The sequence below is a fragment of the Phoxinus phoxinus genome, assembly GCF_949152265.1.
Source record: "Phoxinus phoxinus genome assembly, chromosome: 12".
NCBI lineage: Eukaryota > Metazoa > Chordata > Actinopteri > Cypriniformes > Leuciscidae > Phoxinus > Phoxinus phoxinus.
Window position 1 is genome coordinate 21,172,128 of NC_136887.1, and position 15,195 is coordinate 21,187,322.

At 39.7% G+C, this 15,195-nt stretch overlaps 1 protein-coding gene across 2 annotated transcripts in view; it reads right to left on the minus strand.

The window, feature by feature from the left end:
* Positions 1–351: 351 nt before the first annotated feature.
* pdgfc (platelet derived growth factor c) overlaps positions 352–15,195 on the minus strand; it is a 51,888-nt gene continuing 37,044 nt past the window's right edge. For both annotated transcript variants that reach the window (XM_079630479.1, XM_079630480.1), the window contains 3 exons: positions 2,928–3,135; positions 2,607–2,827; positions 352–1,870 (listed from right to left, as the gene is read on the minus strand). In XM_079630479.1, coding sequence (XP_079486605.1) covers positions 1,757–1,870; positions 2,607–2,827; positions 2,928–3,135 — 543 coding nt within the window. In that variant the 3' untranslated portion in view covers positions 352–1,756. The remainder of the gene's footprint in view (positions 1,871–2,606; positions 2,828–2,927; positions 3,136–15,195) is intronic.

Sequence of the window (15,195 nt, forward strand, 5' to 3'; positions counted from 1 at the left end):
CTGTTTAACAACATCAAGGGACTTCTCTCACTTTCACATGACACATCAACAAAATGCAGATTCTCATCCCCTCTGTCAGAATGCACAAAAAAGAGCCTTTCTTCTTTTAAAGATGATCTCAAAGCCTGCTTACAGTATGTGGCTTGTTAAATTGGTTTGCCAAGTGTAAGGAATCTGTGATCAAAGTATGAAAAAAAAGTCACAAAAATATTACATCAAAGAATAATAGTCTGACAAAATGACAGCCGAAAAGGTCATCTAAGGCGGAATAAAAATATGTGAATAATGCTGCATGTCTTGTTTACTCCTTTTCCAGTAAATCAAAAATGAGTTTGTGATGATTTGTGAATAAATCAGTGTCTTCTTTTTACACCAGTGTCATGGTTTGTTATATTGTTTCAGCATTCACATAATCCCCCACACACACAAAACAAGGACATGAAATGTGTAATGTCACTGAGATCACGGTCTTAATGCAGAGACACATCTTTTACATCTAATTACACTCTCAATGGCTGAAGACAGATTAAAGCTAATAGTTCACAGTTATAGGTTCCCTGGCCATGCTTTGTGATTTTGTGACAACTGCAGATTGCTTGAACAAACCAATGCTTTAAGTGCCATTTGGAAAAACCACAACAATTTAGTTAATCGTTTAATGGTAGTGGAATATGTTACTGGCAGTTCTATGTCCCTTTAACTTCTAAAAAGTCTATTTACATGAACATCTAATAGTTTTCAGAATATTTTGTCTCCAGTCAAAATATGATCTTATCTCTTTTCAATTATCTCTATTAAAAAACAACAACAACAACACGAATGTATGAATGTCTCTACAAAAGGGTGACTACTGAAAAGACTACAGCGATTATGAAAGGGGAAAAAATATTCTTACATGCCATAATGTCCATACCAAAAACAATAATGACATAGAAAAAGTTGACAAATCACAATTTGAAATGTATTTACACAAAATTAACTTTTGTATTTTAGCGTTCTCTCTTGAATGGAGTCATTCTCATAAGAGTCTATAGTTCATAGTAAATGAGCAGAAAATGCAGACATGACCACTCAGCTCTGGTTTTAAAAAAGATGGACATCCTTATCTTTTCTGGAATAATCTTTAAGAATTATTAATGAAAACGTCTAATTTCATTTCACAGATGAGTAGGTGACGAAATGCTGGCTTAAGACACAGTTTAGTCAATTTCTTTGGGATGCTATTGAGGAGAATGTTCATGCCACCTCAAAAAATGTCCTTGGATCGCTGAAAGTGAATGCGTAGTCAAGGTCCTTTGAGATTTAAGTTGTAAAAATATAAGTAACGAAAACAATTGTCAAAGAACAAGCCAAATCCACTTGTTTCCCCAAGTAATAGCAACCTCACTTCAGGCTTATCCTGGAATACCTCATTTTCTGAACCTGCAACAAATCACAATTTACCTCTCACAAATGTACACACTCACATTGTTCACAAACCTCGACATACACACAGACAAGCAAGACCGTGTCCAATTTTCCTCCAAATACTCCATTCTCTCTTCTTCTTCATGGGTCAATTCTTTATGGATTTGCGAGCCCAAAACCAGTGGAACCGAAGCCTTAGATAAGTTAAGATAAAAAGATATCCAGCGCTGGGTTTCATTAGTTTGCAACGTCAGGGTAAAAACTCCTGCTCATTTATACACAAAGCAAGACATATTTCCCTGGTGGGTCTGTGGGGGGGCCAGTGTAGCTCTCTCTCGGTGGGACCGCTTTAGTCGGAGTCATTTTTACACACACAGCTACACTCCTCATGGTGCTCCAAGGGGACATCCGTTAGAGTCTTTTGCAGTCCCCGACTCCCTGCCCTGTGTTTCAGCATCAGAACCTGCACAAAAACAGACAAATATAGACACAGACGGCAATACACACACAAAATGATTTAAGCACTTTAACATACAATAACTTTACCATTTACACTCAATGGGTCTCATTCACTAATATGTCCAAATAATGATTTACATTTTCTCTAAACTCAGGATCAATTTTAGAACCAACTCAAATGAAATGTGCCACAAGCATTTATATTAATATATACAATGTATTTAAATATAAATAAAATATAAATATATAATAAACATGAGCACATGAATAATAAATAGATGCATCCAAATAGATAAATACATTAATATTCATACAGTATATACACCAGATATATTCATCCCTGTGACCCTACATAGGACAAGCAGTATGGAGAACAGATAGATTATTATTATTAATTGTTAGAAATAATAAATTAAGTGGCCTTAATTCAATTAATAAAGTGGAAATAGAAGTTCATTAAGTATAGTATTATGGGTTAGAGTTGCAGATCACAAGTTGCCAAGAGCTATATAAAGCCTACAAAAAACCTTAAGATTTGGTATGTATAATGCTAATGTTTATGTTTAATTGTTGGACATACACTCATCATAATCTGAAAACATCAACATCACAATAACAAGATATAAATAGCAGAAATGTTGTGTGTGAGATGCGTCGTTTAAATTAATATAAGAAGTTATAAAGAAATCCTAAATGTGAAATGTAGAGTGTAATGGAAGGCCTTCTGTTCTTTGCTATACCTCATGATATTTTTTGACCACCTTGGTAGGCGAGCACTGGCAGTCATAGCAGTTGTGAGAGCAGCACGCGCAGTTCCCTCCACAGCGCTTCACCAGCAGGCAGCTGGGCCAGAAGATGGCGTCCGTCCTTTTCAGCTCCTCACGCAATGAGACAGAAAAGTTCCGTGGAGTGCAACTGTAAAGCCGAACCTCCTCACGAAGCAGGTTCAGATCCACCATTCCTACGCATACGCAAACAAAAATAGAAAGAAGGTTTAAAAAAAATATTTATATATTCTAATATTTCAATTGACTAAGTACTTCCAAATTCAGGATATTTACCCCTGGATTTCTTTTGATGGAAGAACGATTTGCCCACCACCTGCCAGTTAGGCTTGTAGAGGTCCTCCATGTCCACCTGCCAGCGATCCGGCTCCAGGTATTTCATCACCTCCTCCATTGTGCTGAAGCCAGCTACAGCTTCCCTCAGAACATCCACACTCTGCATCCATGCAGGCATCACTGCAGGGGCCTCGGGCTCCGACGGCCGCTGAACACACAATCAAACAAGAAATCAGTGGTACGGCAGACACTCCATAGGGGACTTTTCATTTTTAACAGGTGATTTTAAGGTGTTCTGCAGAGGCCTGGTTTATTTTTAGAACGGTTTAATGCTTTCATTTCACATGCTTAGCTGTGATGTGAGAAGAAACAAAGCAAAACCAAAGAAAATATCACTTAAGTGCAGATTGATTGTTCATAATCTCCAATTAAGGAGTAACTGAAATGACATTGTATTTTGAATGCAGAAAATGCTAGCTGTGAAAATGGTCTTTTCGTAAGATAAGGGAATGTTTCCCCCCAAAACAATATACAATAAAACACATTTAAAATCATGTTATATATAAATACATATATACAAGAATTGGACAGTGAATATACAAACATACACATACAGTATACACTGTATATTATGTTTCACTGTGGGTGTGAGGCAGTCTGTTAACATCTCTCCCGTTTCTCTGTTTTACATAAGTTCTTCAAATTTGGACTCATCTGTCCACAAAACTTTCTTCCAGTCATTCACGGACCAATTCTTGTGTTTTTGCCCACTTTAATCACTTTGCTTTATTTGCAGCCTTCAAGGCGGTAAATGGACTGCATTTATATAGCGCTTTCACAGACCCAATGGCCACCAAAGCGCTTTACACATTGCCTCACATTCACCCATTCATACACCGACGGCGGTGTCAGCCATGCAAGGCGCCATCCAGCTCGTCGGGAGCAGTTGGGGTTAGGTGTCTTGCTCATGGACACCTCGAACTGGGGATTGAACCACCAACCTTCTGGTTTGCAGACAACCTACATGAACCACTGAGCCACTGACGTCCCTAACACTCACAAGAGTGTTTCTTGCAGGAAATTCTGCACATCTTCCCTGCATCTCTGAGCCTTCTAAAGACAGTGTCATTGAGCTGTGCTGTAAGCTGAAGAATAGTTAAGTATCAGTTGCGAAGGCTGGACACCTCTTGAGGAGTGGTACATTTTGGCCTTCCACTACTTTTTCCTGTCCTTGTTGGAGCCAGTACTGTTTTTTTTCTCTACAGACAATAGTAAACTTCTTTTAGTGAAATATTCAGTTTCTTTGCTATAGCTCGAATAGCAAGAATATTTAAATGAAGGTATTTAAATAAATGAGCTTTTGTATTACCAAACTATCAGTTAATAAGAGAATGCATGGTTTTGCTGAGTTGATGTTTGACACTGGCTTATCCTCAGGATCAATTAACCTGTCCACCCTGTTTGAACTGGGACACATAATTAAAGATGTGTGCCAGGGCAGCAACACTGATACCTATGGTTTTGGGCAACCTGCAGGAAGCCACATTTCTGCACTCAGTTCAACTCCGCTCCACTGCCTCGGGTGCCGTGGCATCTGTCAGCATGTCCTTTTTCCAGAAGCTTAATTCAGGCATACTAACATAATCCCCCTGTGAATGACACGTCCAATGCAGCACTCTAAAACCAGGTAACAAGTGAGGAGTGAGTTGGCATGGTTACCATTGTGTAAAGGACAAGGTGTCAATGGAAGGCCTGAGATTTCTACAATGATAAAAAGGTCACCAAGACAGACAGATTGAGAGCATCTGGGTCATGCACTGGAAAAATGTCTGTCAGTACAAGAACACTGTGTGTGGGCATTATGGCAAGGAATGACAAACCTTCTTTAGTATTTCTTAGTTTGGTATCTCTTATATTTTTACTAATATATTAGTTATTTTATTGTCCTTTTAATTGTTCAAAAGGACTCAAGAACTCCCAAGTGACCTGTTTGTATCATTATAATGAATTGTGAATTAACATCTGACTTACTGAACCGAAAGTCACCATTACTTTCACTCACGTCTGACGTGAACTAAAATTATTGTGTTGTGTACTTTAATACATCTTTAGTCATAATTCACTAAAGATGTAAATCAACTGCACACTTTGTTTTTAAATCCATTTTGTGTTGTAAGGTCTGAAGAGCAGTTATAATGACCTGCTAAAAACCTATACATTCAGCTGTCCTTCAATGCTGAAAACTGGCTTCCAGTTTTGGCGCTGGTCAGCGGTGGGGAATGGAAACCATTAACAGCTTGTGAATGTGAGGCACTCTTTCAATCTGTCAATTAAAGATCCTCTGAGCCCTGGTCTTTAAAGCCACAGCCAAGCGTCCCTTCTGAGGTGGATAAAACAGCGCTTGTGCAACTAACAAGATAATACATTTAGGAGACTTTCAGACATAAAACATGGGATCATATATTGAAATTTAACATATTAAAAGAAAAAAAGAAAATGCCTTCCCATACTTTAGAATTATTAAAAATGATTCAAGGGTGCACTTAGTAACTGATGCCATTGTAGAAATGCACTATCCACACTCAGACATTCATTTATTTTGGTTCAACTTTTTAAATTAGGAAATACTAAGTGCCACTTAAAACTAAGAACTTACATGTCCAGGAATTTAAAAATACACAAATCAGTCATATTTAAGGCACCTTTCCTCCTACATATTCCTCTTTTTATGTCATCAAATTTCATAACATGCATTGATTTTAAGGTAAAATATTATCTGGAAAATAATGGCCTCATTTATGTTCTGCAGCTTGACAACAAGATGTTTCAAATTGCTTGCAGGTTGTAGGGATCTGTTAGACTACAAGGAAAATGGCTTAACAGATGGACATGAGCGCAGAGACTCAGATGTCTGCCAGTAGCCCGTCAGAACACACATGAGAGCAGTCAGTTCTGTAGAAAACCAAATAACAGTGCAGAGGTCTCTCAAAAATGTGGGTGATTCACTGTGGACATATTTTGGTGAAGGCCATGCTTGGCGGCATGCCAATCATACACAGTGGTTGCAAGAAGAGAAATTTCCACATCTAACTCTAAATTTTGAATAGGTATTTTATTTGAAATTATACACCTTATGTAATTCAATAATACTTGTGGTTGTCCAGAACAAATGCTGCTGAGAGGAAATGTCTGGCCAACAAAACCACCATCTACAATTACTTTAAAAACAAGAGGCAAATACAAAAGGTTCTTATATACAGTACAAGTGCATACGGTGTTCACACTGCATGTCAATCGCTCTCTTTTGAAGAGAAGCGGTTGCCAATTTAAAATGGTTTATAAAAGAAAAAAAGTCTGTCCTGAACTTAGTTTTTGCCTCCGCAACCATGTTACTCAAACCTGTTACTCTGCTTGGCAAGTGATGCTGCATTGTATGAACAATATATAATCGGCCGCCTTGTATCAGCTTCTTGTACGTCTTCTAGCCAGAACACGGCAGGGGAGTGGAGAGTTCACAATAACAGCTTGTGATGCCATCCGCTGAGAAAATGCTTTTCTATGGTGAAGAACTTTTATGTCAGACTTGTTTAGGCGTTGCAAAGTTAATGGTCTGAAGAAGAAATATTTAGCAATTGGTGTTCAGTGTGGCTTTATAAAGGCAGAGAGCCAACCGCCATTCATAGCCGTTTTTTCTTCTTTTCCTTTTCTGCGGATCTCCTGCACCCCCTGCAGTATCTGCATGCCTCTGATTGGAACGCTCTGTTGAAAGGGTCGTGTCTGCTGTGAGACTTCAATGTAAACGCCCTCTGCTCATTGGCTAGCATCTTGCATATGACATAAGTATTACACGTGGAACTCTGTCGAGATTAGCTAATCGTGAAAAGTGTTGATTATAGCATATTTAGATCTAAAAGGTTGCAGCGATGAGCATTGTAGGCAATGACAGACATGTCTGTTGAGCGCATGATATCTGCACTTTTACGAATGCTTTCATCATAACTAACAGTTCAAACATGGTGTAAACAGCATGTGTAGACCGCGTCATTGATTATAACAGTAACAATTAACATGGTTAATTGCATGTTTTGCCATTGCTGTCAGGTCCATTACTTTTTGCAAAGCCTGCGCCGAAATGCGACTGATTTATCAAATAATCCACAGTGAAATTAGCCTGGTCCTACCAGACTCTCGTACATTTAATTTGTACAGAGAGTCTGGCCTCTCTCCATTGACAAGCGTTAACTTCCTTGTAGGCGGGTATTCTGTTGAAGTTTAAAACTATTGGATCTGCCCAGAGCCACTCTGGATCTGCCATAACCAATCGCTAATGTTTGGTCGTGACAAAACTTCAACTCAAACTAGCGCACGACCTCAACGTCATCGTTCTCAGCCACTCCCTCGGTTCGCTGATTGGACCGGTAAAAAAAACTTACCGGAGAAAACCCAAGAAAACACCACGAACCCAGACGTAGTACTGAAGGGAGATGAAAATTGAGCAGAAGTACGTAGGAGGGCGTAGCCACGCTACAGTGAAATGTCCCGAACAAACTAATAATGCTCTTCGGAGACATTCACATACAGTAGTTGAAAATAAATAAGCACTTTCCTAGCATTAGGAACCTTTAGAAGGTAATGTTATTTTAGTAGAGTGATCTTGCATTTCTTTTATCATCTCACTAACGCAGCAGTGGGCAGTGCCAAAGAAGGGATGATGTAGAAGTTGTTGATCTTCTGCAGAGGCATTCTTTCAAATATCTATGACGCCATACATCGGCACATTCCAAAACGAGTTTGCAGACCTTGGTTTCAATAAAAGCTGTTTTTGGACTAACAAGGAGCTCTGAAACGTACAGGATATTCTTATAGTATGATGACCTCTTATATGTCAAAAGCTCAAGAAAATGTGATTTCTCAATTCATGACCCCTTTAAATGTTGACGAAGCAATGTTATTGGCTGCAGGATCAGCAGAGGCCAATCAGTTTGTGCCATGTGATGATGTAATTGCTTGTAGATTGCATGAAAAGGACCTCAGCCTGCGCCCTCTAGAGTTTCATGACTGACCATAAGCACATGTAAAAGGCATCCTTCAGGTTGGTTCAAGAAGGAAAACATCTATGAAATCTATCTGGGAGCTAAAAGCAGCAGTCCAGTTCCTGACTCTCCTGAGAATCACAAAACTTTTCTTATTTCCAGAGCTAGGTGCTGTTTTAATGACCTCTTACCTCAAACCCTTACCAGTTCCCAAAATCTCTTCCTGAGAATCGCAGCTGGGGCTTATTTTCCCCCTTCTCTCGGTGGAAGTGGTGAAGGGGAGTGATTGCTTGTTTAAACAAAGTGTAGAGCTCCCCTCGAGATCCTGGGTTTCCAGTAGCTGAGGTTGACCACAGAGAAACAGAATTCGGCTGTTCCAACATGGCAGTCCGTTGCCACGGTGTACAAAGCCAAAAGCCAGCCAGCTAGGCCACTCATTTCCCTAAATTGTGTCATAAATGGGACTAAATGCAGAACCTTAAACCATAATATCTGAAGCACACATTATTTAGCGTAGCATCAATGGACAGCAAAATAAATAATTAAAAAACTGAGCTATAAAAACAGGTGTGGTAAACACGAACACCATTAAGTGTTTTATAAGAAGTGCTCTGGATTTGTGAAGTGAGGCAAATGAACACTTCCACAATGCATGGTGTTGCTCAATAGACAATAACTGTATGCCACATAAACTGGGAATGCTGATCTCTGCAATTGTCTGACCATATCCACTTTATCAGTTTGTGTAGTTGGGTTTTATTGATAAATAGTTTTATTGACATATATATAGGGGGTTTCAAACTGTGGGTTCGGAAAAGGCCAAAATTGTTGGCACCCCTGGTAAATATGATCAAAACTGGCTGTAAAAAATAAATCTGCATTGTTTATCCTTTTGATCTTTCATTAAAAAAAATTGCCAAAATTCTAACCTTTCATTGAAGCAAGAGAATTGAAAGTGGGGCTAAATCACATTATGAAATAAATGTTTTTCTCCAAAACATGTTGGCCACAATTATTGGCACCCTTTTATTAAATACTTTTTGCAACCTCCTTTTGCCAAGATAACAGCTCTGAGTTTTCTCCTATAATGCCTGATGAGTTTGGAGAACACCTGACAAGAGATCAGAGACCATTCCTCCATACAGAATCTCTCCAGATCCTGCAGATTCCCAGATCCATGTTGCTGCTTCTTCTCTTCAGTTCAGCCCACTCATTTTCTATAGGGTTCAGGCCAGGGACTGCGATGGCCATTGCAGATCTTGGTTTTGTGCTCAGTGACCCATTTTTGTTTTGATTTTGATATTTGTTTTTGGATCACTGTCCTGTTGGAAGATCCAAACATGGCCCGTTATAAGATTTCTAGCCCCGGCTGTTAGGTTTCTGTTGTGTCCTCTATTGTATCGCTATAATATTCATGTCCACTAGGTGGCACTGATGTGTTTACATGTTAAAAGAAAGAAGATATGATGGAAGTAAAGAAAAGAAACTGCTAAGCTACTGCTCGCGTCTGTCTGTGATTTAGTCCTTATTACTCCAACTTAACAAGTGGCGACGAGGATGTTAAGATGGCCCTGCTCTCTCTACAACCCCCAGTAGCATTCCTGGAATGTCCAGGTGAACCAAAACTGTCCTTTGATGCTTGGGAAAAGTTATTTCTAAACTACTTGCTTGCAATCGGCGGAGAAGAGTTTTCTGCCGAGAGAAAGAGAGCACTGCTGATACACTGTTTAGGAACAGAAGGGCAACGAATCTACAATACATTGCCTCTTACCGCTGATACCTACGACGGATCGTTACAAGCACTGAAACAGTTTTTTTCTCCTAAGCTGAATGTGGTTTCAGAGAGATATCGCTTCAGACAACGCGCTCAAGCCGTGGGTGAGTCCACTGATCATTACGTTGCAGCGCTACGTGAGCTAGTGAAAACATGCGCTTTTGGCAATATTGAGCATGAAATGATCCGTGATCAGATTGTGGAAAAAACGTCCATGCCTCGAATCCGTGAACGACTGTTACTAGAACCAGATTTAACCCTTGAAAAGACGATGGCTATTGCAAGACAAATTGAAGCGGCAGTAGCAGACGCCAAAGTCATTACTGAGGGGGAATCAAAACAAATAGCAGCGATTCAGAGGCAAGAAAAAACGCGAAGGTACAAAAATAAAACAAGGATTACGTCGAAAGAGGATAAACGTATAAAGGGACAGCAGCAGTGTTACCGCTGTGGGTCTGCTAACCACCTTGCAAATGATAAGTCCTGTCCTGCTAAAGACTGCAAATGTAGAACGTGTGGAAAATTTGGACATTTCTCAAAGGTGTGCAAGACAGCATCACAGTCGGTTAATGAAGTATGCTTGCCTGAAGTGACAGTGTTGTGTGTAAATGATTGCCATACAGATGAGGGAGCTCCAGTGGGTACTTTTACTATAGCTACTCCCACATCGCCTACACAGACTTGTACCATTAGGATGATGGTGGATACAGGCTCTGGTGCATCAATATTACCGCAACACATATTCAAGGAATACTTCAGCTCATGTGTTCTGTCACCACCGAAAGTGCAGCTTTTGACTTACTCAAAGGAAAACATACCGGTGTGTGGTTCCCTGAGACTGAACGTGACATATTACGGAATGACGGTTGCTGGTGAGTTTAACATCGTCAAATCAGGAACTCCTCTCATTGGACGTGACTTATGTAAAGCACTGGACATTGAGATTAAGGGTGGTCGCTTGATTGAACCTGCTACTCACTGTGCAATGCTTCAATCATCCAGCACTTCATTTGTTTCTGCAAATAGTCCTGTTGTAGCCGTACCAACTGCTGCTGGATTTGGATGTGCTAAAAATTTCACGCACAAAGTGAAGATCCGCTCTGGAGTTAAGCCTGTACAACAAAAACTCCGTCATTTACCTTTATCAGTGAGAGCAGCAGTGTCAGACGAACTCAAGATGCTAGAGGAGAATAGTATAATTGAGAAGATTGATTCATCTGAGTGGGTTTCTCCTATCGTGGTCACAAAACGAAAAAACAACACAATTCGTATGTGTGTTGATTTACGAGAACCCAACAAGGCGGTGGTACAAGACAGTCATCCCCTACCACTGATCGAAGATATACTGTCTGAGTTGCATGGATCAGTGATGTTCTCTTCTCTTGACTTAAAAAATGCATACCACCAAGTACAATTACACGAGGAGAGTAGAGGACTTACTGCTTTCATTACCCATGAAGGCCTATATCAGTTTTGTAGAGTACCATATGGACTGTGTTCGGCACCATCTGCTTTTCAACGGATGATGACCATGATCTTAAAAGGTCTTGATGGTGTACAGTGTTACTTGGACGATGTGATTGTCCATGGTGCGTCCGAAGCCATTCACAGTGTCAATCTCAAAGCTGTTCTGCACAGGATTAGTGAAGCTGGGTTGAAACTGAATACAGAAAAGTGTAAGTTCAACTTGACAACACTTAGCTTTCTTGGATACAGACTCTCAGATGATGGCCTGCACGCAGATGATGCACATGTTACGGCAATTACAAATGCACCTCCTCCTACTGATGCAACTACACTACGGTCGTTTCTGGGTCTTAGTGCCTGGTACAGTAAGTTCGTTCCTGCCTATGCTACTCTGGTTGAGCCAATGAGAGCCTTACTTCGTAAAGACTGTGAATTCCGCTGGACTACTGCAGCACAAGAAAGTTTTGTTCGAGTCAAACAGGCAATAGTGGATAGTCCTGCTCTTTCCTTATTCAACCCCAATCACAGCACAATCGTCTCCTGTGACGCCTCAAACTATGGTGTGGGTGCTGTTTTGACTCAGCTGGATGGCACAGGAACAGAACGAACCATTGCGTTTGCTTCACGCTCCTTGTCTGATGCTGAACGAAAATATTCCATAGTCGAGAAGGAAGCACTGTCATGTGTCTGGGCTGCGGAGAAATGGCGTACATGGTTGTGGGGAAGAAAATTCCTACTACGCACTGACCATCAAGCTCTTACTACTCTTCTCACGAGTAAAGGAAATAGTAGAGCTGGGTTACGTGTTGCTAGATGGTCTGCACGCTTAATGGAGTTTGACTACAATGTTGAATACAGACCTGGTCCATTGAACAGTGTTGCTGATTGTTTATCAAGATTGCCTCTTGCTAACAATGAACATGACTTTGCGGAAACCATTGAGGCCGTTGCTATGATTTCATTTGCTTCCAGCGCAATCACCAAGGAAGAATTCCAGTCTGCATGTAACAACTGCTCAGTGTTCGCTAAATTGCGTACATACCAACAGACACGTTGGCCAAAACACATGAAAAATGTTGATCCGGACTTACGGGGATACTTCCCTGTCCGACATGAACTCGCTGAAGTGGATGGATGCATTGTCAGAGGAACATACCGTCTCTTGGTACCTGAGTCACTACAGAAGAAACTCATTGAACTGGCACATGAATCACATCAAGGTATGGTTCGTACAAAGCAAAGACTTAGGAATTTGTACTGGTGGCCAAAGATGGACAACCAGACAGAAGCACTGATACGCAACTGTCAGACGTGTAAACAAAACGACAAGTCTGCTGTGATACATAATGCTCCTCTCAACCCTGTTGAATTGCCTTCTGCGGCTTGGGAAAAGGTCTCCATTGACATTGTCGGACCATTCGAAACTGCACCGTCAGACTGCAGATATGCAATAACGCTTGTGGATTACTTCAGCAAATGGCCGGAAGTCGCTTTTGTGTCCAGGGTTGACACATCCACTGTTAAACAGTTCTTGATGACTGTTTTTACTAGAGAAGGAAATCCAAAGGAGTTGGTCTCCGACAATGGACCTCAGTTTATCTCGGCTGAGTTTTCTGAGTTTCTGAGAGAGAGAAACATAAGACATTTCAGATCTGCTGTTTATTATCCACGTGCGAATGGAGAAGTTGAGAGGTTCAACAGAGTTCTTAAAGACTGCTTACAAACTGCTTCGATTCAAGGAAAACCTTGGAAGACGTTCACTCAAACATTCTTGATGGACTATCGAAGTACTCCTCATGCTACTACAGGTGTTACACCATCTGAATTACTCCATGGTCGATGTATGAGAACCAAGTTACAAATCATGGACTTTCCGAGAAAAGAAACTGCTAAGCTACTGCTCGCGTCTGTCTGTGATTTAGTCCTTATTACTCCAACTTAACAGTTTCTATTTTTTATCTGTTGGTATTTGATCCAATCCATGATGTCATGTATCTGAACAAGATGTCCAGGACCTCTGGCAGAAAATTAGGCCCACAGCATTAAAGATACAGCAGAGTATTTCATTTTACACATGGGGTACTTTTTTATCCCTGTGTGCACCAAACCCATCTTAAGTGTTTGCTGCCAAAAAAGCTATTTTTTTGTTTCATCTGACCATAGAACCCGTCCCGTTTGAAGTGCCAGTTGTGTCAGGTACTTTTCAAACGTTCTATGGACAGAGGAACCAAAAAAATAGCTTTTTTGGCAGCAAACACTTAAGATGGGTTTGGTGCACACAGGGATAAAAAAGTACCCCATGTGTAAAATGAAATACTCTGCTGTATATTTAATGCTGTGGGCCTAATTTTCTGCCAGAGGTCCTGGACATCTTGTTCAGATACATGGCATCATGGATTGGATCAAATACCAACAGATAAAAAATCGAAACCTAACAGCCGGGGCTAGAAATCTTATAACGGGCCATGTTTGGATCTTCCAACAGGACAGTGATCCAAAAACAAATATCAAAATCAAAACAAAAATGGGTCACTGAGCACAAAACCAAGATCTGCAATGGCCATCCCAGTCCCTGGCCTGAACCCTATAGAAAATGAGTGGGCTGAACTGAAGAGAAGAAGCACCAACATGGATCTGGGAATCTGCAGGATCTGGAGAGATTCTGTATGGAGGAATGGTCTCTGATCTCTTGTCAGGTGTTCTCCAAACTCATCAGGCATTATAGGAGAAAACTCAGAGCTGTTATCTTGGCAAAAGGAGGTTGCAAAAAGTATTTAATAAAAGGGTGCCAATAATTGTGGCCAACGTGTTTTGGAGAAAAACATTTATTTCATAATGTGATTTAGCCCCACTTTCAATTCTCTTGCTTCAATGAAAGGTTAGAATTTTGGCAATTTTTCGAATGAAAGATCAAAAGGATAAACAATGCAGATTTATTTTTTACAGCCAGTTTTGATCATATTTACCAGGGGTGCCAACAATTTTGGCCATGACTGTATATATACTGTACCGCCAAAAGGAGAAAATCAAACCACTGGAAGGATTGTTGTTTTAAATGTTAGTTTAAAAATTAGTTCATTGTTTTAATTTGTTGTCTTGTTAATCAGTTGTAACTTCAGTTGGACCTTTGTCAACTCCGTCCATTTCTGTCAACTCTGTTTTTGTCAATTTTGAAAAATATTTTATTATTTTCTCCATTTATAGTGTTAAAATATTATTATATAAAAATTATATACAAAAATATTCAAACATCAACTGAACTAAATAATATTATGTCTGATTTTCTAAGAATATTGGTTATATATGTTTAGCTCCTTTACTAAAAACCATTATTACATAACTGAAGACTTTACACTGCTGTTGGATGGATCAAATTAAAATAGCATGCTTTTTAATGGGTCTGACGGAGTGATTTTTTAAAGCATTTTTGGGGAAAAAAAACAGGAAAACCCATTCCCTTACAGCTGAGTAATATACAACATATATCAATTTATAAGAATTTATTATGAAATAATACAAACTAACTTCTAAAACATATTTTGTTCCTTATCTCAAGAATCAGCGATGTATAATATAACCAAAATAGAGACGTAGGCTACTCAAATCAGCCTTTTGTGTAAGGGAATCCAAGGAAGATTCCAACTAAATTTAAGTGTCATTAATACCACTGCTGTCTTTATACAATTTAGTTGACAGCAGGTGGTGCATGATGTGCAAATTAAACTAGGTATTAAGGCATGCTACCAGAGGGAAGCTGACTTTAACAGCACTGAAGATAAATGACTAAAGGCTTTTTTAAGCATTTAAGAGCTAGAAAAGGAGTTTCATGAAATTGTATTTACCTGGCATTAAACAATGTATCACAAGACACACGCTCACATAATTGTCATGTTGAAATGGCAATATTTATATGATCTGCCAAACAAAGTTTCATTAAAGTGCAAATTACTTATTTTTGGTTTGTCAAAGATCTTCCGCCACACACTTTTTTTTT